The following is a 25,000-nucleotide window of genomic DNA, read 5'->3' as shown; positions in this document are numbered from 1 at the left end:
TAATGGCCTATTGATCGCTTCCAAATGCTGTAACCCTATTATTACAATATTCTGTCCCCTCTGTTGCTCCCAAGAAATTCAATTTTGTGCACTAGTATACCTAGCATATTCCTTCATCGGCAGTGTCCCTCAAGGGTCTGTACTGGGACTGATATTATTTAATATCTTCATCAATGACACAGCCAGTGGGATTGAGTGTACCCTCAGCAAGTTTGCCAGTAGCTCCAAGCTGATCGGTATGGCTGACTCAGCAGGAAGAAGGGCGGCCATCCAGGGGGACCTCGACAGGCTGGAGGAGTGGGCCTACATGAACCTCATGAAGTTCAGTAAGGCCAAGCAGGAGGTCCTGCACCTGGGTCAGGGCAATCCCCAATATCAGTATAGCCTGGGGGATGAAGGAATTGAGAGCAGCTCTGAAGAGAAGAACCTGGGGATACTGGTGGATGAAAAATTGGACGTGAGCCAGCAATATGCACGTGCCACCCAGAAAGCCAAACATATCCTGAGCTGCAGAAAAAGAAGCCTGGCCAGCAGGTTAAGGGACAGCAGGTTCTACTCTGCTGTCTTGAGATCCCACCTGGAGTAGTGCATCCTGCTCTGGGGTCCCCAGTACAAGACAGACATGTACCTGTTGGAGCAGGTCCAGAGAAGGGCCACAGAAATTGTCAGAGGGCTGGAAAACCTCTCCTACAAAGAAAGGCTGAGAGAGTTGGGTTTGTTCAGCCTGGAGAAAAGAAGGCTCCAGGGAGACCTTATTGCAGCCTGTCAATACTTGAAGAGGGCTTATAAGAAAGATGGAGACTTTTACCAAGGCCTGTAGTGACAGAACAAGGGATAACCTTTTCAAACTTGAGGAGGAAAGGTTTAGAATGGATGTAAGGAAGAAATCTTTTACAATGAGGGTGGTAAGACACTGGAACAGATTGTCCAGAGAAGCTGTGGATGCCCCATCCCTGAAAGCGTTCAAAGTCAGGTTGGATGGGGCATTCAGCAACCTGATCTAATAAAGGATATCCCTGCCCAGGGAAAGGCGGGGTGTGGACTAGATGGTCTTTAAATGTCCCTTCCATCCCAAACCATTCTATGATTCTTTGCTATGCTTTCCTTTCCATGCTTAAAAAATTTTGACTGCAAAATTTTTATTTTTTACCAAATGAATTCAGCTCCTTTAAGGGTGGTGTCCAGGTTATTTTGATTACATTTCTCTGATTGGAGTGCAGCCACTGTACACACAGGAAGGTTAACAAGAAATATCCATTAAATATGCACTACACATTAAGATGCTAGTTCCCCTTGTGCTGTATTTTTTTAGTATTGAGGACCTCTTTTTGGCAAGGACAGTTCAAAGATTATTTTGGTGACTAATCTGGGGAAGAATTAATAGCTTAGAAGACTGATCAGGGTACAAAATTTTCATTTTTGTCAACTATACTTTCTTCCAGGTCAACAGTAAATCAAGACCAAAATCAACCATTTCAGTTGTTTAGGCAAAAATAAATTTAATAGTCTTTTCTTCAAGCACCTTAAGAGTACAGCTCATAGATAACACTGCCACACAAACACCTCTTTCTGGAAGTGTAAGCACAAGGAATAACACATAGGCTCTTGAAACTAACATTTCTCTCAACTCTAGAGTCTGTTTTTCAAAATCAAAGGTTGAAAGGCAAAGTTGAGACATGTTGGTTAGAGATGTAAAGGGTCTTACATTTATAGTATTTTATGTATGTTCTGAGGAGGAAGCAACTATATAAAATATATATGAAAACCAAAAACCCTTTTTTTTTTTTCCTCCCTTTTCCATAAGCAAAATAGGATTTGAACACCCATCTTCTCAATTGTTAAATGCATTATTATCTTGAAAACTTTCAGTATAGTATGATATATACTAAGATATTTATTGTACATAGAAAACAAAATATTCAGACTGGTATTTGTACATAACTAATATGAAAATATGTATGGGTGTGTCTTTTCATAGATTTATATTTAAATGTATTTATTTGCAAAATTCTACACTACCATTTTCTTGTACAGTGGGAGCAGTGTACTAAGGAAAAATTCCCATGTGAAGTGCTTAGTATTTAAACATAAATTCTGAAGAAATATTTACATATGCCACGTCTTTTTATTAATAAACATGCTACTCAAATCCTAACAACAGGTCATAGCTTAGTGATTTCTGACTTTTGATCAAAACTTACTTATCTAGTACATAATTGGAATCTGTATTTTAACAAAGATTAGTATGGTTCCTTGATAGACCAATCCTGGGTTAAGAACTAGTCAGTACTTTTTATTAATGACACAGAAGATAGAATAGAGAGCATAGTTGTTAACTTCACAGATGTCAGCAAAATGGGAAGTAATGCAAGCACAGTGGTGAAGATGATGAGATTTCAAATATGTGGCAACTTGAGAAAATCCAGGTAAAGGTTTAGAAAAAATGATTATATGAAGAAAGTCTGAAAGAAGGATGTCTTAGGTTATAGAATGAGCAACAGGTCAGATGCTGGAGTTAATCAGTGCAGTACTGGACCAGGTTGCTCAGGAAGCCTTGTAGTCCCCATCCTTGGGAGCCTTTATGAAGAGATTAGACACTCATCTGTGAGAAGTGAGTTCAGTCACTGCTAACTCTTAGGTAGAACATAGGGATGATGAAGTAATCTCTTATTAAGTATTATTGCCACATCATGTACAAATGTCCTCATCAAAATGGCTGTCTCCTATTGAACAAGTGCTGGCAAAATACATCTCTACCTGACCTCAGGACTAATAATGCAGTGTAACAAACAGGAGGTGAGGAGATGCCTGCAGCAGCAGCAAAAATAAAATATGGCAATGCTAAATTATTTCAAAGAACTTTTTGGTAAAGCTATAAACAAATGAACATACTCATTTCCATGGATCACCTTCTTTACAACTGGTGGATCTACTGTTGTAAAAGCAAATTTTCCTCATAGCCCAGCTCTTTCAAAATTAAAATTCTCTGTGAGAGACCTTTGTAATACAAAAGGATTCTATTAACTTGCAGAGCTGCCTGCTCATCTCAATACATTACTGCTTCCTTACTCACACACCACAGAACATGAAGTTTCTCTGTTTCTGCAACTGCCTCATTCACTCTTCCACATGCTTTACAGCTCTACATGAAGATTTTTCTCTCACTCCTGTAACTGGCAAACTACAATTTCACATTCTCATGTTCTCAGATGTATACTACATCCTTAAAGACATCATAATTTAAAACATTTAACTGGAACCACTGCCAGGTGTCAGAAGACAGGTAACAGTTGCTGGACACTTACAAAGGCCTCATGAAGACTTTTTGTAGGCTGCTGGAAAAGAGCTTTAGGCTTCAAAGGAAAAACGAAAGATAACAGCACAGGCAGCTGAAGGACAAATATATACTAGGAAGGAATGTATAAAGTAACTTCCAAATATTTAGAGATGAAGCCAAATTCTCAAAGCCTACAATAACTCTGATACAAGATGAACTTGTCTTGGAGTTTTGCACAAGATTAGTCTTATCCTGACTTGGGAAAACTTCTTTAGTATAAGAGCTACTAAAATCCTGCTAAAATCTAGGCAACAGCAAAAAACAAGTGTTACATTCAACTTTTAAACATTAGAACATATGCTGTTGATGACAAGAAAACAAACAGATCCTATAACCAAGTACATGATTTCTTAATTAAATTCAGCTGAGCCAGGTGTCAACAAGGAGAAAGGATACTTGATACAATACTCTCAATTATGGATAGCATGTTTTCTACAGACATTTCATGTCACATCAGTTTTAATGTAAGGGGATACCGAATCCAGCGAAACAGCAGTGAGAATGCAGGACTACAAAATATAAATAATTACAATAAACAAGGTTTGGATTTGGTTAGTAGAAATAGTGCTCATTCCAGGCCCTGAATAGAAAATGCAAATTTTCTTTAGAAAAAATACAAAGCCAGACAATGTTTTTTATAACAGTCAGCACTGAATTACTACAGAGACCCTGAACACTTCCCTACTTCCAAAACAGAGATTTAACGATTTAAGTTTCCCCTTATTTCTTTCATCCAATTTTATGGAAGGAAAAAAAAGTTAATTTCTTATTTGTTTATGTAAAAAAGAAAACAAAAAATGCAAGGGTTTTGGTGTTTAATTCTGAAAGCCACTGGGGAAGTGCCACAACCCTTCCAGTATCCCCAGCGGAACAAATTCCACAGTTTAGATCTGGGTCCTCTAAACATTGTTGCCCATATCCACCCAAAATCTTTAATGTTTTGCTAAAATCATTTAAGGGGAAGTGCTGTGGGACATCATGATAGAGAGATGCAGTCTCTCAGACAGTTAAGTCAATGTAATGACTGGCACTGAAAAGACTTTGCTCTTGGCTTTGTTTTGAAGAGGTGGTAGATGTTGAGAAAAAGCTGACTCAGTCAATGTCCTTACTGTGAGCTTTGTAGCCAAGTGTATGGTTTGCAGCAAGTCGTGTAGTTTTTTAGGATCTTTCAGTGCATTTTTATTCCACGCAGGGGTTGCAATAATCAGTCTGAAATCACGAAAGGGTGATTTTTTTTTGCTGGGTTGCAGCTGAAAGTATTTTGTATTGCTATGGTGACTTAGGCACCTAGTAACACTAGGGAGTTTTTTACTTTGGTATTCAATGGCACAAAGGGCAATAAATTAGATTATGTCTTGAAGTCCCTCCTAGGCTTATAGTCTATGAGACTTTAATTTTGATACTATTGACTCACTAGCTTTCCTAGTGACTTCATGTAGAAGTATATAAAGATGATGAATTTTCTGGAACTCAGCTAAAAAAAGTTTTCCCAAGGGAATCTTTGGGAGTGAACAATTTCTAAGCCATATGTGGTATGACAACCTATGTTGATTATTTCTTTTAAGGTTTTGTTTGCCTGTTAAAGTAATAAAGGTTTTTAAAAGTTAAAAAAATAAAAATTAGGTAGCTCCTAAACAAATTTCACCATTTCCCAAACCAAATGATGTAGTTTGACCCATTCTTCCTCACGATTCTGTAGATAGCCTTAGGCTTACAAACATTACATCCTCAAAACCAATGGGTTAGTCTGCAGTTATTCTTCCAACTCTACTGTTTCTCCACTAGCTTTACTTCCATTACATTAAGAATGCTTCAGTATACAAAAAGAACAAAACACAACATGTTACATTTGTGTAACATAGTATCTTTTATAGAACTCTACACTTCCAGTGTAACTATTCATGTTGGATACCTGCAATTTATTTACATTTTTACTTATTACCCACACTGCCCTCAATTCTTTCATGCTGTTGTCATCCTGAACTACAAGTGCAAGTTTGGTTCAGCTACACAAAGTGTTCCATGTATACTTTGGGAGAAGATATTAAGAAGATCCACTGCTACAGAAATCTTCAAACCCTGGAAGTCTGAAAGGTTTTGTGTCCAAGTCAACAAGGTAAGCTACTAAAGCACAAAGAATACTGTGGCCAAACTATTTCTGTACATTTCTATATTTTAATATTTGAAGAACATTCTTAATCTTTTTTTTTTTTTTTTTTTTTTTTTTAATCTGAAGCACCTTGGCTTTCTAAAGACTTCTCTGTGTTAACATCTAACATTATATAAAATATTTTTCTAGTTTGTTGAAACATATTTTTTATAACTTCTATTTCTGTGTGACCTAATATTTTTAAAACTGTGACTTTTGTTACACTTTTAAAATATTTTTCATCAAATATTATTCGGTAGAATGATAATCACTGTATTACTGATGTAGCAACTGACCTGTTTGTTTGTTTTTCCTAGTAGATTTGGACTAGTATTTCCTCAGAAGAGCTGTATCTCATCTTGCCAGTACAGCTCTAGGTCTGTAGGATATCCCATAGCAGTTTAAAAAGAAAAGCTCTCCTTTCCAACGCAGTTTCAGATCTGGAATTTTTATATTTATGCTTTGGTAGACAAATGGAGACAAATCCTCAAATCCTACAGTACTTTCAAGATATCAAATTCTATTACTTTGTCTCTTTACAATTTCACGCTATTATAAAAAGTTTATTATTTTTCTTAAGTAGAAGTGAACTGTTTATTGACATGAATATATACAGCCATTTAGGGAGATACTAATCCAAATATTGAGAAAGGGAAGAAAGAGTATTAGACAAGTAATTAAATACAAATTCAGTAATGCTACAACTGTCACAGAATCCATTATTATTTTTCCTTGAACATCAGGAATCACTTCCCCCATGTATTTATCACTTATACTGAAATGCTGAAGAAGTGCTATTATTTCTAGTTAAAATAATGCCTATATGCAAATCTCTAGCTTGAAGCAAGAAAGGGAGGAAGGTCCTATTATCACATGTCCTTGTCAGGCAGCTGGGGGTGTGCTACCTCATTTCACTAAGGAGAGAGTGAAGCTACAATATCCTGGTGGAAGAAGACTGGAAATGTGATGCCTATAAAAGCACTGCACCTCAGTGAGGGTGTTTCTGAGTGTGCTTTGTCAACCTGCCACTTTCAAATTGCACCCTTCCAACCTAGGCACTCCAAGAACCATGTTGAGCTAAAAAAAGGGAAGTATCAACCTTTTATTCTCTCAAATGCAACACTAAGGCACAAAAAATACGTTCAAAATATACTTGTTTTCGTATTTATCATTTTATCTATCACCAAGAATTTCAAGTCTACCATGGTGGATTTGGGAGTTGCACTGACACGGTGATGGAAAGCAGAGGCAAGAGCCCTAGCTGGCAGGCACTGCTGCAGACTCTGAAAGGAGATAAGAGTACACTGGAATAATTAATTAGGCCACTAAAGTTTGTCATCTTTAGTTCATCACTAAAGGAGATGGCATAAGATGGAATTAATGATCAATGGTCACAAAGCGGCTCTGGCATATCAAGTAACGTGCAAGAGAAAGTAAGAATGAGTTTATGTAAGTCTATTATTGTTTTTACAACCTCCAAAACTAGACACTTGCTTTCCTATTTATTATAGGTGCTGATAAAATTTTATCAGTCAGTGTAAAAGTAGTCAGTTTGTTCATGCCAGCCCTTCAATTATTTTAAGATTAAAGGTAGATGAATCTCTCTAGGGGAAAAAACAAACAAACAAACAAACAAACAAAAACAAACAAAAAAACCCCACAAAAACAAAGAAAAAAAACCCCACAAAAATCACAAACCCCATTAGTACCAACTGCATAAAACTGGTCTTGCAAACACAACTTTTCTTTTGTGATACCTTAAAAAGGTGTAAAATCAGTTGTTGCTATTTATAAGATCCATCCCTTTGGCGAGCAACTGATATGACTTCGCTGGTATCCGTAAAACAAAATCCAGAGCATCTTTATCCTTAAACTTGGTTGCTAAAAAGCTAGGTTACTTCTGCTCACTCTCTCATAGTTTTGTCTTTATGGAAACATACTCTAGGGTCACAAGACAGTTCAGGTCAAAGGAGCCACAGGAGATCTCAAGCAAATGTCAACATCCTGCCCAAAGAAGGCACAGCTACAAGGTCAGACAAGGTTGACCAGAGCTTTACCCAGTTGAGTCTTGAAAACCTCCAAGGATGGAGATTACACAACTTCTTTAGCACCTGCCCCACTCACTTCCTGACTGTCCTCATGAGGGGAGAGGGACGGGGGAGGGACAGAGAGAAGAGAGGAAGAGGAGGGAGAAGAGGAGGTTATTTTACCTTTCTTTCTTGGATTTTAGGGGAATATAGATAGGAGAAAATATTAAGACATTACACTTTTCTTAACAAGATAAAAAACCAAACCTGTTTAAAAATCACTTAGAAACTTATTGGTTAATAGGGCACTCCTAATTAGTCCTGCCACAGCTGGGAAAATATTTTCTTGCTTGTATTTGCACAGATAAAAAGGTTCTGGATTTCAACATGAGCGATTTTGCTATTGTTACAGACTACTAAGACTGTACAAACTTTCAAATATCTAATAAAAAGATTTCAGATCTGGGAGAATTCCTTGACTTATTTGGGAAAAAAAAAAAAAAAAAAAAAGATTTTAATGAACTGAAATTGAGAAATGGGGCTGTAAGCAGTCACAATAAATATCAGATGGAGATTAGGAGTGATTAGGAGTGACTGAAGGCAGAATAAGAAATGAGGGAAAGCCAAAGACATGAAGACAAATGGTTTCCTGGGATGAAATCCAGAACTCATATAAGTCAATGGCAAAATTCCCCTTGACTTCATTAGGGCCATGATTTCACTTGTGAAGTTTATTCACAGCAGAAGATGTAAGTGAAATACGCAGTGCATCTGACAGAACACTTGGGGAGAAGGGGGAATAACCAAAGGTGATACACATAGTGAACCATGTATTACTCTACTAGACAAATGAGGTGGAAGAAGAAATTCCTGTGAGAAACTTCAAAAATCTAACACATACAAAAATTAGATTTAAAGATTTGCCAGTAAAAAAAATAGTTAGATGAAGGAAGAACAAAAGTTTATTTCACAACATCGAGATAGGTTAACAGCGAGAATTCTTTAAGACTTACATTTGATTTCTGTTTTGAATAATTATGCATCCCTCAGAAGGAAATATAAACAGAGGAACAACACAATATATTTAGTTGTAAGTAAAGTTAATTGTGAAAAAAATAATGAAGCTGATAATCCATGGCAAATCAATTTACTGTTGACAAATAAAAGAAAGAAAATAAACTACCTATATATATCTATCTTCCATACCCAATTGGAAAAAATGTTGTTATGAATCTTTCAGTGGCACCTCTGCTTAAGAAGTCAAAACCAGTACGTTAGACTAACTAGTAGAGAATAATGACAGTGACAATAATATAAAACATGTTTATGTCTTTATAGTAGGCGCTCACTTTGACTTGTATATTCAATGTACATGACTACCTTTTAGCTATTACTCACTCATCTCAAAACCAATATAGCAGAATCCAGAAAAGAACAACAGAATTGACCTATGGCACGGTAAACATATCTGTAGGAGGAAGCATTAAAAATTACAGGAGTACTTTGAATTGATTTAATTTAGCTGACACTGAAGTCAATACAAAAGGAGTAGCGGCTTGGAAGCATAAACAGAAGTGATACACTAGAAATATGGAAATAAGGAACATGTAGGAAAAACAAAAAGCAAATGTTCACCTTCACCTTACCCATATTTAAGGGTCACCCAATTTAATATGGCAGTTTTATGATCATTTTATCACTACATTTATCCCACTACTAATTTATTCTAATAAAACAACATAGAGCTACTGCTAAAGAAAAGTTTTTAAAATCCTTAGTAAGTTACACACCTAATGAGCAGTGTTTTTTTTTAATTTATTAAATGTTTTCAATAACATTTAAATACGTAAGTATTTAATAATTCTGAGATGCCATGTGCCATTAAACTACAGGAAAAAGTTTTTAACAGATATTGACCCTCACACCGCAGAAACCAGCCAGCCATTAATTCACAGAGATTAGGAGCAAACCTCCCCTTTTTCCTTTCTATACCAGAGGCACTTCCCAACTCAGGGATGATTTTGTGCTGCTTATCTGCAATATACATCAATACGTTTGTTCCGAAATTGGCTGGAAATAGTGTTTGATGCTTCCTGCCCTATTAGTCTGGCCCTGTCCAAACACATCAAAATACAAAATGGTTCACTTTAAATTAGGGACAGCTAAAACTTCCAGTTTCTAAGCAAAGAACTAAGCAAAGTTTGAAAATGGACATTGGTGGCAAATCAGGATGAAAACATGCAAAACAAGTTTTTAAGAATTTCAGCTTTATAGTGATGAGTCTGAATTGAAAAAATATTGAAAATTAAAAAAAAAAAAAAAAAACAACAAAAAAACCCCCACGTCCTCCTCTTCCTTTCAGCTTTGCACAAAAAATGATTGTTGTACGTAGAAATTTCTAGAGAATAAATGGACAGCTTTGTTAATACTCACATGACAATTTAATTTCCCCTTAACCGAAAAAAAAGCTCATTAAAAATAGGTAATGAAAGCATACAGATTTTTTTTCTTAGATTATGAAACTGATAATTAAATTGACTGGGTCTTCATGTTTTGTGGGTTTTTTTGTTTGTTTTCAGGATTTTTTTTTTTAAAAAAAACTTGGCAAAAAAATGCCTACACTATAAATAGGGATACGCTATCTGCATTGATATATTATCAGGTATGAATTTAAAATAACACCTACTATAAAAATAATCAAATTAAATCTTTGAAATGTAGATAAAGAAAAGATCTTTCTGGAAAACTGACATATTAACAATATATTATCGGTTGAGGCTGAAAACTCATGCACAAATTAGCCCTTCTTACAGGATCAAAATTTTTAGGAATCAAGTTCTGATTAAGATGACATTAACATAAATTTTCTGATTCTAGTGACTCTTACTGAAATTCCTGTCCTTGACATTGGCTTGATCTCTTTGGTGTCTAAATAAATGTATTTTCACTGTGATAGAACCACAAAAAGAAATAGAAACTTGACTGGAAATTAGCTTAGGGCAACGGCCTCTAAAGTCTTTCAAACCGCCAGCTGCATCTAGTTCAAACGTCAAAAGTTAACATGCTAAACAAAGAAAAGGATTAGGGAAAAAGAGCACAGAAGTTTTTAAGGCAAAAATTCAAAAGAAAATGACAAAATACTAGAGATTTCAGTGTCTAAAAAAATTGGGGGGTTGTTGAAGAACCACTGAAAAAGAGCAAGCCTGAAAACAAACAAACAAAAAAATTAAGAAAAGAGGCTATGGATCTGGTATGTTCTGTACTATCTAATGGTTGAGAAGTTTTAAAAATTGTACCAGTTACACAGAAACTTAGCAGCAACAACTAAATATCTCAGTGTTATTTGTGGTTAGAGCAGGCAAAAATTTTTTATACAAAATCTGGAAAGATATTCAGTTATCCAGGAAAAGCTGATGGAGAACTTGGACTGTACTATCTTTGGTTTTTATACATCTTAATATAAATACAGACTATGTATAATTGTTTTTCTATTTCTCTTGAAAACTTCTACATCAATAAACTCTGCTGTCTCGGAAAACTGATCAGATATATAGTGTGGGACAAAGAGGCTGAAAATATCCTTTTAGTAACATTTTCAGTACACTTTTGTGAGATTTTATAAGCCAATCATCAACATTTGTCCACGGTGACACCTAAGCATTTTGTTCTAATGCAGGAGCAAGGGATTAAATAGCATTACACTTACACCTAGGCATGGTACATTTGTTCTTCTGGTACAGTCTTCACTGAAAATGTTGATTGACAGGAATGCTTGATGGGTGTGTTTCAAAGTTTTCAGCAGGATGCTACCGAAGTATTTCCTCTTCATACACTAAGTTTCTTGGAGCATTGATCTTTTATTTTAATTTTTCAATGTTTAAGAGCTACGACTTGAAGTGATGACTAGCTTTGCCTCCTAGAACAAGCCTGGAGAATGGCCAGCCCTTTGGTATGTTTTTTACTGAATAGTTGATGGCAGCATTTAACAAGTAGAACCACGTCACACTTGGCAGGATCAAATGGGTCAAACTGACCTGTGCAGGACTGTCTGCACTGCCCTAGCTGACATTTTTCACATTAGTTGAATCTTATGCTCACTATAAATTTTTCTGTAAGGCCATTCAATCTTAAAAATAAGAGCGCTTAAAGATACTTAGCTATGACAGCTGTTCCAGATTACAGAGTAAATGGACTTGGACAATTCAGCTAGCCTCTAGTAAGACACAGCATACTTGAAAAAAACCTTTTCAGATTTACCACAAGGATCAAAGAAAATAGGGCTGGAAGGAGCCTCAAGAGATCATATAGTCTCTTCATCCCCTACTGCAAAGAAGGTTATACTTAAACCACCTCTGATCACTTCTAATTTGTTCTTAGCAGCCTCCCGTATCAGTGGTTTCAGAGTGTCTCTGTGCTGGTACACATATCAGCAATTAATTATCCTACAGTCAGAAAGGTTTTATTCTTTCTGGTGTCTGTCTGAACTCTTCTTGCTGAAATACTAACAAACAATTTCTTGTCCCGTTCCCAATGGCCAAGCTCATTCCCATCTTCTCTGAAAACTGTCGTCATTTCCCCACTCAGTTTCCCTCTTCTCAACAAACCTAATATTTTTAGTCCTTCCCCAGTCTTCAGAAAAGGCCAGTCAGAAGAACCGGGTGAAGGACAGAACTTACTTTTACATACAACATTCCTGTTAAGTATGCTTGTATGCTTTCACCACCACATACCCTTGTCAGCACACATTCAGTTGGTGACCTGCTCCAGTTTCTAGAGTCTTAAGAACGACTGCGTAACCAGTCATCACCACCTCATATTTACACCAATGATTGTTCTTACATATAACACTTCAAACTTATTTAAAGTTTTCTCAGAACATTTCACCAAATTGTTAACATGTGAATACTAATCATGCCTCCCATTTGTATGCTATTACAGATTTAAGACTTAGATGTGAAGTGCAACATGTCTGAAGAGTATGTTTTTTCTCCATGACCTCTGCAAGAAAACAAAAATATAGTCTGCCTGCAGACTGAGCTGATTAGGAGATATCTGAGATATCACAGAGACTAGGTTAATATATCCTGCCTCTTAACTGCATACTTCGACCTGTGCTTAATGCAGACTTCTGCTTCACAGGACACTATATTTCAGCTGAATGAAATATATACAGTGCAATACATTGTTACTACATCTGTAAATATCTAGCTACCATATAAAAAAATATAAGTTTTAAATTGTAATTCCAGTAACTCCAGATGGATACAATAGCATAATTATTCTTTCACGATGCCATGAATAAAAAGGCAGGCATAGTAACAGAACACTACTTGATGGGTGCTCATCTCAAGGTATTTCACTGCTACCAGTCATGGTTTACCTTCTGGTTTAATGCACCTATAGTGCAGTCTAATGACAACCAGCACTGTGTCAAAGACTTCTCTAAACAAAGCCTGATGATATTCTATATGGGGACAGTACTGCATGTAATATACAGCTTCCATTCAAACTTCACCTGAAGAGGCTTTTCTAAAATTAAACAATTCAATTACTACCTAAAGACTGCAAGAGCGAGGCAAGGATTTGATAATCATTTTTGTTTTGCCTCTGTACAGCACTTATCACAAGAGGGCCTCCAGTCCACTCTTTAATACCGTATTGTAAAAATAAACCACAACATTTTAGATTAGTTTAGCTAAAATATGTTTTTTCTCCATAAGAACAGAGTGAAAGAAGAAACATATTATATATGACTACATTTGGAATGCTTCAAAAAACTGTTAACACCTGCATGTGAAAATAAATCAAAATTTAATAGTTTTATGGAATGGCTACTAGAAAGATGAGGAGAATGTACAGTCTGCTGTATCACAAAGAGCCTGTTTGGTCTAACAAAATGAAGATTCAAAGTTCACAGTGTGCTCTCTAGACCACATTTAAGAACAAAGAGATTGAGTAAGAAAGACTATGTAAGCTAGAACGCATATCAGTGAAACTAAACTGGGATATATTTAGTCTGGAAACTGAAATGTGGCTTACAATCATCAAAGGAATGAAGTTCTGCAATGGTTTTCAAATTTGAGATGGACTATGATAATTTTAGGAGAGGAAATATATGACGTCGTTCCCTACAACATTATTCTTACTTCCTGTGTTCTTAGTACAAGAAGAGATAAAAGCTCAGAGAACATTTTTCAGTTGTGATGTCTGATGTCAAATTTGCAAAGAATAAAGGAGGGGAAACATAAAGAAAAATAAAAAATCAAATTGGGGAAAGTCCCTAATTACCCAGAGTACTACTACCACAGCATAATACTTCACCAAAGATACATTTCCTCTTATCCATCTCAATCAGAAGCTTATGGAGGTCTTTGAAAAGGGTTGGTGAAAGGCCATGATCATGCAAAGGCTCTGCAACATCATTAAACCTCTATTAATGGGTACAGTGGAAAAAATGAACTTGGTAAGTCTAGGTAAAGGAGGAAGACTACTGGATTTGTTCAGCCTAATTTAAGATACACAGTTATTATTGTTTGTTAGTTGGAGAAAACCACCGCAATACCCACAGTTATAACCCTAACAGAGACTACAACAGGGTCTGTACTACACATACACATTCCCAGCACTGTTTACAGACTGCTGTTAGATGTCAAGAGCACATTTCCCAACTGCACTTTGCCAGAAAATTGTGAACACTGCTTTTCTGTATGGACATTACTGGGTATAAGCACGTCTTCAGTCATCCTGAGATTTGATTATTTTAATGTGAACTACAAATGGGGGTTTCACACTGAGATGAAGTCTTTGCATAAACTCTTTAAAAAAAAAAAAGTGCATTGAAATTTTTAGTCTTTTAAAATGTGTAAAGTTCCTAGAGTTTTCTATAAATTCTAAAGACTAAATAATAGTCAAATAATAATACTTCCTCAGAACAATGTCATAAATTTCCCAATTAAACTTTGCTTGGATTTACGTATCGTAAGTTAAACTAGTGGTATAAATAACTGGATAGAATTGTATGTTTTTATTTAACTGTTTACATGATACATAAATGTAAAAACACATTTTGGACATCTGTATTTAAAAAAAATATCTAGAGTCCACTTTCAAAAATTTTGGCTTATAATACTACAGTTACTGACAATCCAAATGCAATCATCAGAAGTGGATAAAATTTATAACTGTATGTGTAGTTTTAGAAATACTCAGCACAACTGTTAACAGCATTATCATCTCAGCTTTTGTGTTGTACAAAGAAGGAAGTTCCTATGAACTAAATTTAAGAGTTACACAACCACATCACAAAGAGATTTAGTTGCACAACTTCAAACACATTTTTAACATCTGTAACAATACTTAAGATGCTGCATTTTCTTATACACACCTGTTATGTGAAAAGCATAAATATCTTGCTCATACATTGAGAATTCATGACAGCAGTACCACAAAGTTTTCATCAAGACAGCTTTCAAAAAGATTCTGTGAAACCCCGCAGGAGCCTACCAACTTCTACAAGACACGCTATGGGGATCTGACACTTTTCGGCTGAAGGCACTATATCTCTGGAGTGATCTTTTTGTTAATAGCATTGGGAATGTACTGTAGAACTGCAACAATTGGGGCTGGAATAATGTAAAGAAATAGCGACTTCTGATACAAAGTAAGACATGTAACATTTAAGAAGCTGAAGAGGAAATGATAAAGGACTGGAACATCAGTCATGAAAGATAAGAAAATTGATGAACAGAAGCAAAATGTAGAAGACAAATGGACTGAAAAGTAACACAAAATAAAAAAAAGATAACATAAACATTTAGAAAAATATTCAAGTGAAAAGTTATGTCAGTGGGAATGGTGAAAAATATTATTAATCAAAACATCATTGCTTATTTTTCCATTAGTGGCTACATGTGCGCTGTACGAAAGCAGGGAGGCACAATTGCAACTCAGAAGTCACTGTCGCACGATCCATACAATGAATAAAAGCAAAAAAAAATGTAAATGGTAAGAAAATAGTATGATAAAGTGTTGGATCGCTGGACTTGCCTGTCACTTTCAGATGCTCTGCAGTGCTAGGCGAAGCCAAAATTATTTCACTGCGTATTCTCACAATAGAGCTTCTTTCAGTGGGAATATGCTCAGACAAAAGCTATAACCTTTAAAGATCCTGTTTCCCAGCTGTTCCTCTTTTCATATAAAAATAAAAATCAATTGTTGTCACAAAGTCTCTTTGCCCATTATCTTATGTTAGATTTATGAATAAAAGTGTGTGAAATTAAATTATGCAGGCATTAAAATATCATGTGATTAGGTGAAACATTTTTGATGAACAAGGATAGCCAGAAATACTGCAATTGCTACCACATTCATCTGCTCAATTACATGCTTCTCACCTGTTTAATAATGTTTGTTACATCCCTGTTAATTGATGTGCTTCGAAGAGTTTATTTTCTTATACAATATGTCAAGTCTTATAGAATGAACAAGAGACTTGGATCATAGAAGTCTCCTAGAACAGAACAAGCCTCCAAGGTAAATGCAAAGAGATCATGAAATGGGACAATGCAATGATAACAAAAAAAAAAAAAAAAAGGAAAGGAAAGAAGGAAAGACAGGGGATTGGAACATTATGAAGTTAAAGAAACAAGGGAATGAAAGGGATTAAAACTGGAATGATAGGTAACCTACTGTAAGTGGTGTGAAAGCTTAACAGTGGGGGACTGGAATAATCAGATATGGGAACGACCTGACAATGAAATGCTTTCAAACTGAAGCACCTCAAAAGTAAATGATCTTAGAGCAGAATAATCATATTTGCCTCTGGGAATAAAATTTAAAGATAAAATAGTGTGAAAAAAAGAAAAACAAGTTTGATGATTATGCAGATGGAACTGCAGAGAGAAATGATCCAGTCAGGGCAAGAGTGGAAAAGGTAAAGGAGTAGGGTTGGGAACAACAGCAGAATACAAAAGAAAAGGTGACTGAAATCACAAATGGTTGGAACTCACCTTTTCACAGACAAAACTGAAGACGAAGGACTACATTGGATAAGCTCATTTTTCTAATTCATCTCAGATTGACTCTTACACTTCTTCATTTGGACAAAAGTCATTCTTTGTCACAACAACCTAACAACATTTTCTAGTAACAGCTTTAAAGATCATGGGATATATGTGTGCCTTGACATTTGGCTTCAAACAATTCCTGTTTTACAGAATACAGCACTACAATAGCTGAACACAGAGTCATATGAGATCATATGAGATGAGATATATGAATTCACCTTTAAAGAAGTGGCTCTATATAATTATTTTTTGTTCTCACTGTACTTTTTTTTAAAAACAAACAAACAACAATTAAAATTCTTTCTATAAATTAGAATGACATCCATTACTTCCAGGATTCTGGATTTGCTGTTAGGAACTAGATTATTTTCATCAGTCGATTGAGAATATAATAGATTGTTTGTATTGTCCTCAGTCTACACTCTAACACAGCGCAAGCAGGCAGAAAACCACGACAACAGCCCCCTTACACAAAACCTCACCAGTAGGATATCTGCTTTCCCTATCTCCTTTGTTAACTCCTCCCATTCCTTATTAAAAGAGATGCAGTGAGTTTTAACAGAATGGCATAACCACCCCATTGTTTCCTATGGCAAGACTATATTTTCTCAGGCTACACTTTTCTGATGACTGATTTTCGTTTTCTCAACTGCTATAAACAGCTTTGCAGATTAAAATTTTACCTTTTTCACCCAAACTTATACAGTGAAGTAAAATGGCATTTTGCATGATGTATTTGCCAAAATATGAACACACGGACAAGAGATGCACCAAATGTTATGGTGATAAAATGCCCTGGTCTGTGCCAGTTTCAATAATCACTTAGTGTGATCAATCTAGCACAAATGCGCAAACACCAGAAGAACAGCTGAACTTGATTTCCATCCCTCATATTGCATCCTCGAGAGTAAGAAAACTTGAACATATAATACATACAGGAAAAAGCACAAAGTTGATTTCATTATGATCCTGCTGTTCATTTAAGAATCTTAAGTTTATTGACTCTGAAGGAACTGACTTTCAAATCCATCCAAAACTCTTCAGCAGTATACTGGCTATGACATGCAGGTTAAAAAGAAGTTGTGTTATCACTAATGTATGAACTGTCATTATTGTCCCCAAGTATTATTCCATGTCTTATCTAGTGTTGTTGTTTCTTCGGGGATGATAAAAGTTTTTCAAAAGTTTCCCACAAGCACGAAGCTTTACTTGTTTGGATGCTTGTGGTTTCTTTCTTTAATTCAGAAGTCTGCATTTGTACACCAAAGGTGTGTGTAGCTTCCAACTAAATCCATGTACAATTGTTATGCAAGATTAGCAGCACCTAGTTCTACATAAATAATGATTTTTTGTACGTAAAATATCTTCTGTTGCGTTTGTCGCTTTGAAACCTGTTGCTTAACAGCTAAAACCTACAGTAATTTTGGAGAAGTAGTGCATGCTCAAAAAATGAAGGAAGAAACAGCCTTAAGTATTAATTTAAATGAAAATGTAATTGATTGTTGACAACTGATATTGGAGGAAATTGGAAATTTAAACAGAACATACATGCCCACAACATATTTTCTCAGTGTAGATTTATGTCAAAGGAGTACTGAGTGTCCATGTCAACATACCAGGAATTGGATTTGAAGACCAATCAAGGACAGAACTTGAATATAATTCTGCTGAAACATGAAGTAAACCTAGCATTTGAGATCCCATCAGTGATATGCTGCATACCGATCATGGAATTACCATCTTCCATCAGACTGGGAATGGAAACTGGGAGTCATGCAACATAAGATTTCAGATGCTTTATGTAATTATTAATACAGGAGATATCACAACTACCAGGTCATGGTTACACTGATCACCTAAAACTTACTGCAGTATTCTTAAGTGTTCAAGAAGTGTAAGAAATGAAATGTTATACATTTACTTCAAGTTATATACCTACCATCTTTCTCTAGTCAATGAACAGAGATCATTTTCTAAGGAACCTGGTTCACCCACCTATGTTAGATACCTGTCCACAGATGGGTAAGTTGATGACTCCAACTGCTTTTACTACTCTGTTTAGAAAACCAGATGTGAAGTACCAGGTTCAAATTCAAAGACTGGAATAATTTCCTTACTTTCTGACATTGAGTAGCTAAGGTATTACAATAACAGAAATCAATTTCTCTGATAACGCTTTCATGGTTAAAGCACAGAAATACTGACTACTCTATACACACACAATTTTCATTGTATGTATAAAAAGATGAATTTATGCTAAAGAAATCAATATGAACATTCCAAAATAAGAAAGTTCTGCTACTATATATCTGCTAAAATGATACTCAGTACAATTCTAACAACCAAATGCCTGAGATGCTTGTCTTTGATGCTGTCACTGGGGCTCTTTCTGCATTTCCTGGTGATGCTCTAATACCATACAAATATCTCTCCCTGGAAACTTGTCTAGAATCCAAACTCTGCCCCTTCCCAACTGAACGCTCTGATCTCTTAAACTGCATGCAACCTCTTGCCTCTTTCTCTAATACCATGCTCCATTGCTCCTGGCTGCAAGCTACCTTCAAGATGGCAGGCAACATAACTGCTCAGCATATTCCTGGTGTGGTAGCTAACACACTTTTCTGGGAAAGGGGAGACGGAGGTTTAACCTACGTGGAAATTAATACAGCCACTAAGTTTATAGGTGTTTGCAGTAATTATGACACCCCCCCCCCCCCCCCCCCCCTTCAGGAACACTTTTCTGGGGGAGATACACCCAGACTTCAAAGGTGAACCTTCTCAGAAAGCTACAAGTAAGTGGGTGCTTGTGGCAGTACAAAATATTTTTTTCTAGTGTATCAACTATTTTTCATCACACCCACACCTCCCACCTGGGATTATGTAATCTGTGTAGGTAATGCAAAATTTAAAGTTTACCTTCATTGTTTGCCATACTCCTTACTTATTTTACTACTGCCATGCTTTCCCTATGTTCTTTTCTCATTTTCTTAAGTAGTGTTCTTTACTGTAACAAAAATGAGGGGCCCTCATGGCTGTCATGGAGGGAAGGAAGAGGCCTCTCTTCTTCCTTCATCCTCTACCTCCTGCACAAGCCTCTTCCTTCCTTGACTTTTCCTTGCAGATTGCTTTCATTCTTTTTCATATTCTCAGCTCCCTCAGCAAGGAAAAGGCAAAAATTTCACAAGTGAGCAGGTATCCAGTCATAGCCTGTATCTTTCGGTTGACAGTTCATGGTCTCACAGAAACCCAGTAATCTTGCACTAAATTTGGCGCAAGGGATGAATGAGCATAACCTTTTTCTCCAGTGGTGTCTCAGTGCATTTACATTCTGTTGCTTCTATCTATCAAGAACTGAGCAACATGTAGTCATAAGCTTCAAAAGAGTCACCACGGAAAGCCCTGAAACTGCCTGTTTTGACAAATGACATATCATAGAAATGAGAGAGGAAGGCTGAATCTTGGAGTTAGGGTGTAACTCAAGTTATTTGCCTTTTTTATAGTCAAGAATTGCTACAATATGAAGTATTTTAGCTATAAACACAGCTATAAATGTAGTCATATCAACATAATCATATGCACAGATATCTCAGTTTATCCAGCGGACTGGCAGACAGTACATAGGATATGTAAACAGATCTGCCAAACACTTACAAAACAACTTTAATAGCAAGTGTCATTCTTTTCTGTAAAGTAGCTGTTTTTAACACACATGATCTAACTCTTGTTTGCTCTTTAAAGTTTTATTGTCTTGGCATTTTATACAGGAAGAGAGCATTAGCATACTCAGGAGAACTGCTAAAAGTAAAAGGCCTCAAGCTACCCACTGCATGGTTGATAGCATAAAGCATGGGATATAAAAACTTTTGTCTGATTGCTCACTTTACTTGTTTTAGAGTAGTGTTACTCTCAAGAGCATATATTCATGTTCTTTCTACTTCAAGTTTTATTACTTCTTTTGTATTATTTAATACATCTAAAGACACTTCCAAAAGACAAATTTTTCCATTTTGAAAAAGTAATGGTTTGGAACCTGATAAAATACATGAATGTTCACAGTGTGTTATTTTCAAAGGCAAGTAGAATAAATGTGCAATAAAACAATTAAATGTGTGACAATAAACATTTCTGTGTGATCACAGATATATTAACATGCCAAACAAACAAAAACCCTTGGCAAAATATTTCCCCTAAAAAAGGACAGATCAAAATGGATTCTCCATGCACCACAGCATAAGTAAAAAGGGAGTTTGGTCTCAATTACTGTTACTGCTAAATATCCCACTCTAGAAATTAAAATTAACATTAAATATGTGAAAGAGAAAATGGAATGAAAAAAAGCAAATCAGATCAGCTATTTTAAACACAGAAAATAAGAGACCATAATTGTACGTACACATTAAAAATCATCCTACAGTAAACTTAGATTTAAGTGTACTTAGATATCACAGTTCTAATTATTATATAAATAACCTGGGAAACAATACCTCCAAGATACATGTTTTACTATTTAGTAAACAAGAAACTGCCACGTTTGACACCACTGATTAAGGCCAGGCATTTCTAAAGCTTCAGACACATTTCTGAAATCCACAATACATCAATTTTTAATACTTCCACTCTCTCAGCTCCATTAAAAAGATGGTAGGGGAAAGATTTTAGAGTAATTAATGATATAGTTAGCTGCTAAATATTAATAGGAATCGTAGTCTTGCATAAAATATAACATATAAACCTTGCCAATACAGACGCACCAGTAATTAAACTTGAATATGTAATTACACTGATTTATACGACAGGCAAAAAGTTACACTTTACTGGCTTCTATGTAAACTGTGGGCAACAGTTAAACTTTGCATTTTATGGTTTATATAAATGGGCAATATCTCTACTACAGTTCATAAATGGTTTAGAGACTCATAGTTAAAATTACAACTAATTCCAACATGAACATTCTGACTATAGCTTACAAACCAGGCTGTGAAAATGACCACAGAGATCAGCCTCTCGTTACATTCAATGCTTGCAAGCAAGTTGAAGAGGTTTAAAAAAAGAAGAAAAAAAGCTTACACCAACCTTACCACAAAGTAAATGAAGACCCATCTATTTAAATGTTTTAATATAAATGTTTAGTTTCAAACTTATAGTTCCAGATGTTTCACTTACTATGTTTCAAAGCACTTTTGAATAATATTGTGTCTTTGACTAAGGCATTTTTTCTTGAAAGGATGCTAACTGCACTTACATGTGAGGCTGAGGAGAGCAGCCCGGACTGCTATTTCCATTACTGTCAATGTGATCCAGCGAACCATTGAGATCTTCATGGACTGCCTGCAGTAAGCCACTGGATGCGTTATTTATCAATCCTGGGTTACTAAGCAATGGTAAACTACTCTCTGCCAGTGCAGCCTAGCAAAATGAAGAGTAAAAATAAAATTATTAGTCCACACGTATACAAATCACTTCTATACATGCATGACTGTACACACACAAAGCAGCTAATTTTGGGTAGTTGTAGAGGTGGTCAGAAGGATTTTGTGCTTTTTTTCCAGTTATTTTCACATTCTGAATATAGCAGCATCTCTATTTCTGGTTTACTATTTCTCTTACATAGGTTTCATTATTTTCCATTATTAACTATGTTCCTATATTCATAGCACTTTCTAGTTTTACATCATTTTTTGACTTTGAATTACACTTAACCCCTATGCCCTTTCACACAATGTATGGCTCCTTTATAATGCAGGCAGCTGCTATATTTTAAAAAATGACCAGAACTTAACTCAAAATAAAAAAGTCCTGACATTTGCCTCTTCTGCATAAAAATTATATATTATAATTAAACTTTAAAGTTTTTGCCATGAGCACCATGTTCCCCAACACTATGATGTGAAATCATTTATGACAGCTTGGATAAATATTAATGCATATCCACATGCATTTGCAAAAGCTTCTATCAATCTAACATTTGCAGCAAAACTGAGTGTTCCAGATTTTGCCACAGGGTGTCCCTCTTGCTTCTTCACATCAAAAGTAGCATGAATAAGAACTAGTACTTCTTGCAGTGCTAGGTAATACAACTTACTTGGATGATAAACCCAAGTATTCAGAATGACCACCAGGTCCACATAAACATAAATATAGGTAACTCTACATCAAAGTATAACAGGAAATTAAATGTCACGCGTAAGAACATAATTAGTGTGTGCAAAGAAAGAGTAATTTAGTATTTTTTACCTGCAAGCTTGCATTAAGAGCTGCTCCATAGCCTAAGCTGGTGGGTATGTTTTTCACTAACGTTGGGCTTCTGAAAATAAACGATTTTTCAGAGTTTAAAAAACAGGAAGATATCCTGGCTGGCTCATTGCGTTAATGGATTGGTTTTTCAGCTCAGAAGACCAGAGTTTTAAAAGGAAAAATGAAATTAAGTTGGGGGCGAAGGGGCTCAACCCATTGGAACACAGTGATTTATTCGCATCACATAAGCCAAAGTCTTGTTGTAATTAGGCCCACATGGAAATTTGCTCTGCAAGCAGGGCCGTAGTGACTTGTAAAGGTTCTGATCTCACTGAAAGAATTTGACACGAGATAGCTTTAAACTTTGTACAACACTTGCCTCATCTACACTTGCTGTGCCACTTGTTTTTGTTTTTCTGAACACTGGTACACATTTGAATACATTACAATTCAACTATGCTAAAGTGCGGAATAAAAGGATTCTACTATTCTCTTCCAAGAAACTATGAGGGTACAACAATGTATATGTAACTGTAAATGAATAATACAGTGGATCAACTAGCTTCCAGCAAATTCAAACATACTGCATTTAAATCAGACTAGAAATACTATATGCTAGATCACCACAAAATTGTATTTTTAATAAAATCAGTGCCTAGGATGACTCCAGAGGTCAGCTGGGTGGCTGTTTACAAGCAGATCCATTACAGAAATAGAACACCTTCCTGCAAAGAAAAACCTCCAGTTTTCCTCTCTGCACCTTTGGTATTCTGAATGGTTTTATCAAAACTAATTATATACTCTAAAGGAATAAAAAGCATCCACAGAACCAGTCATACTGACATGGGATTAATTTGAAAGTAGGGCAGTAAGCATGCCAAAGGTCCTCCTGTGAAGGCTTCTCATGAATACTACCCTCATCAAGAAGATATTTTTGAGGTCAGTACTGTAGTGTATGATACCTATATTCCAAAATGACCTTGAACGACTTCCCACTTCTGTCAGAGGTTTACAGTAAAAACAAGCGCATATGAAACTAACACATGGGCAACATATGTACACAGGGCTATTTTTAATATATAGTATAAGAACTTATGGTAGATGGAATTAAAATGACAAACATATGGCGAAATACACTGAAAAAACAAAACCATTATCGCTTTCCTCTGCAGCAAACTATTATGGGAAAGGCAGGCAGGCAAGGAATGTACAGAAAATAGCATTTACCACAAAAATGAAATAAATGTTAGCTCACTGAAGAGAATGCACCAGCATAGCTATTAGCTTGCTACGTATTCTCCACATAAGTGCTCGCTTTGTCTGTCAGGTTGTAGTACACAGAGGACTCACTTGGGTTACAGAATTACAGAACAACTCAGTTGAACAAAACCAACCACCAACGTACCCTGTTATCTTTTGTGACCTTCGCTTCTGGTACTCTACTTCATCCACTGTCCATACTGCTCCTTTAACATTTTCTACTCGAACAAAACACTTGTGCAGGCTAAGATTATGACGCACTGCATTCTAAATCAGACACAAAAGGGGGAAAAGGTAGTAAAATTAATACAATTTAAGAAGGCAGCCTATGCAGTATACTTTGTTAATCTTCTTATTCTAAATCATAGTGAAAATCTCAATTTAGTTTAAGTATTAAATTCAAAATATGTATAATATTGTAAACCCCAAACTTACAAATTACTGGAATCTGCAGTTTGAACTTTGTGATAACAGAACCTTCCAAGCTATTTTAATAATAGCTGTGTCAAAACCTTCCTTTCATTGAACTGGTCTAAATTGCAATATCTGTACAAATTACAGTATCTTTGAAAATGCCAGAACAATTAGGTCAGCTCTGTTGTGTCCCTGATCAAGCACTTGGGGATGGTTGAAATGTCCAAAGGAACCAGTCCTGCTTGAGGTATTAAAATGCTAAAAAGGCTACAGTGACAAGTGTTAATTTTGCACAAAGCTTTATGCAAATAAGCTCAAAGGCATTCTTTTCATCCCTATAATAACGAAATGACAGAGTTTGTTTATTCTGTATTATTAGATGACATATGCAAGTTACTTTGCAATACTGTCCCTGCACAATAGGACATGCTTAGGCTTTTTAAAACGATTTTTCTCACTGAAGTTTTGTTTTTTTGACTGTTACACAGAAACTGAATAAGAAGTCTTTCCTATA

At 35.8% G+C, this 25,000-nt stretch overlaps 1 protein-coding gene across 1 annotated transcript in view; it reads right to left on the bottom strand.

Annotated features, from left to right (window-relative positions):
- The window catches only part of FOXP2 (forkhead box P2), a 439,425-nt gene that overhangs the window by 7,773 nt on the left and 406,652 nt on the right, over positions 1–25,000 (bottom strand). The window contains exons 17-19 of the mRNA XM_032998779.2: positions 24,218–24,339; positions 22,813–22,882; positions 21,821–21,984 (exon numbers count right to left, since the gene is read on the bottom strand). Of these exons, the coding sequence (XP_032854670.1) occupies positions 21,821–21,984; positions 22,813–22,882; positions 24,218–24,339 (356 nt within the window). The remainder of the gene's footprint in view (positions 1–21,820; positions 21,985–22,812; positions 22,883–24,217; positions 24,340–25,000) is intronic.

Source organism: Tyto alba, unplaced genomic scaffold, assembly GCF_018691265.1.
Source record: "Tyto alba isolate M040663 unplaced genomic scaffold, T.alba_DEE_v4.0 Super-Scaffold_2, whole genome shotgun sequence".
Classification (NCBI taxonomy): Eukaryota; Metazoa; Chordata; class Aves; order Strigiformes; family Tytonidae; genus Tyto; species Tyto alba.
Note: the sequence above shows the minus strand (reverse complement) of the source record. Positions and strands in the feature narration are given on the sequence as shown.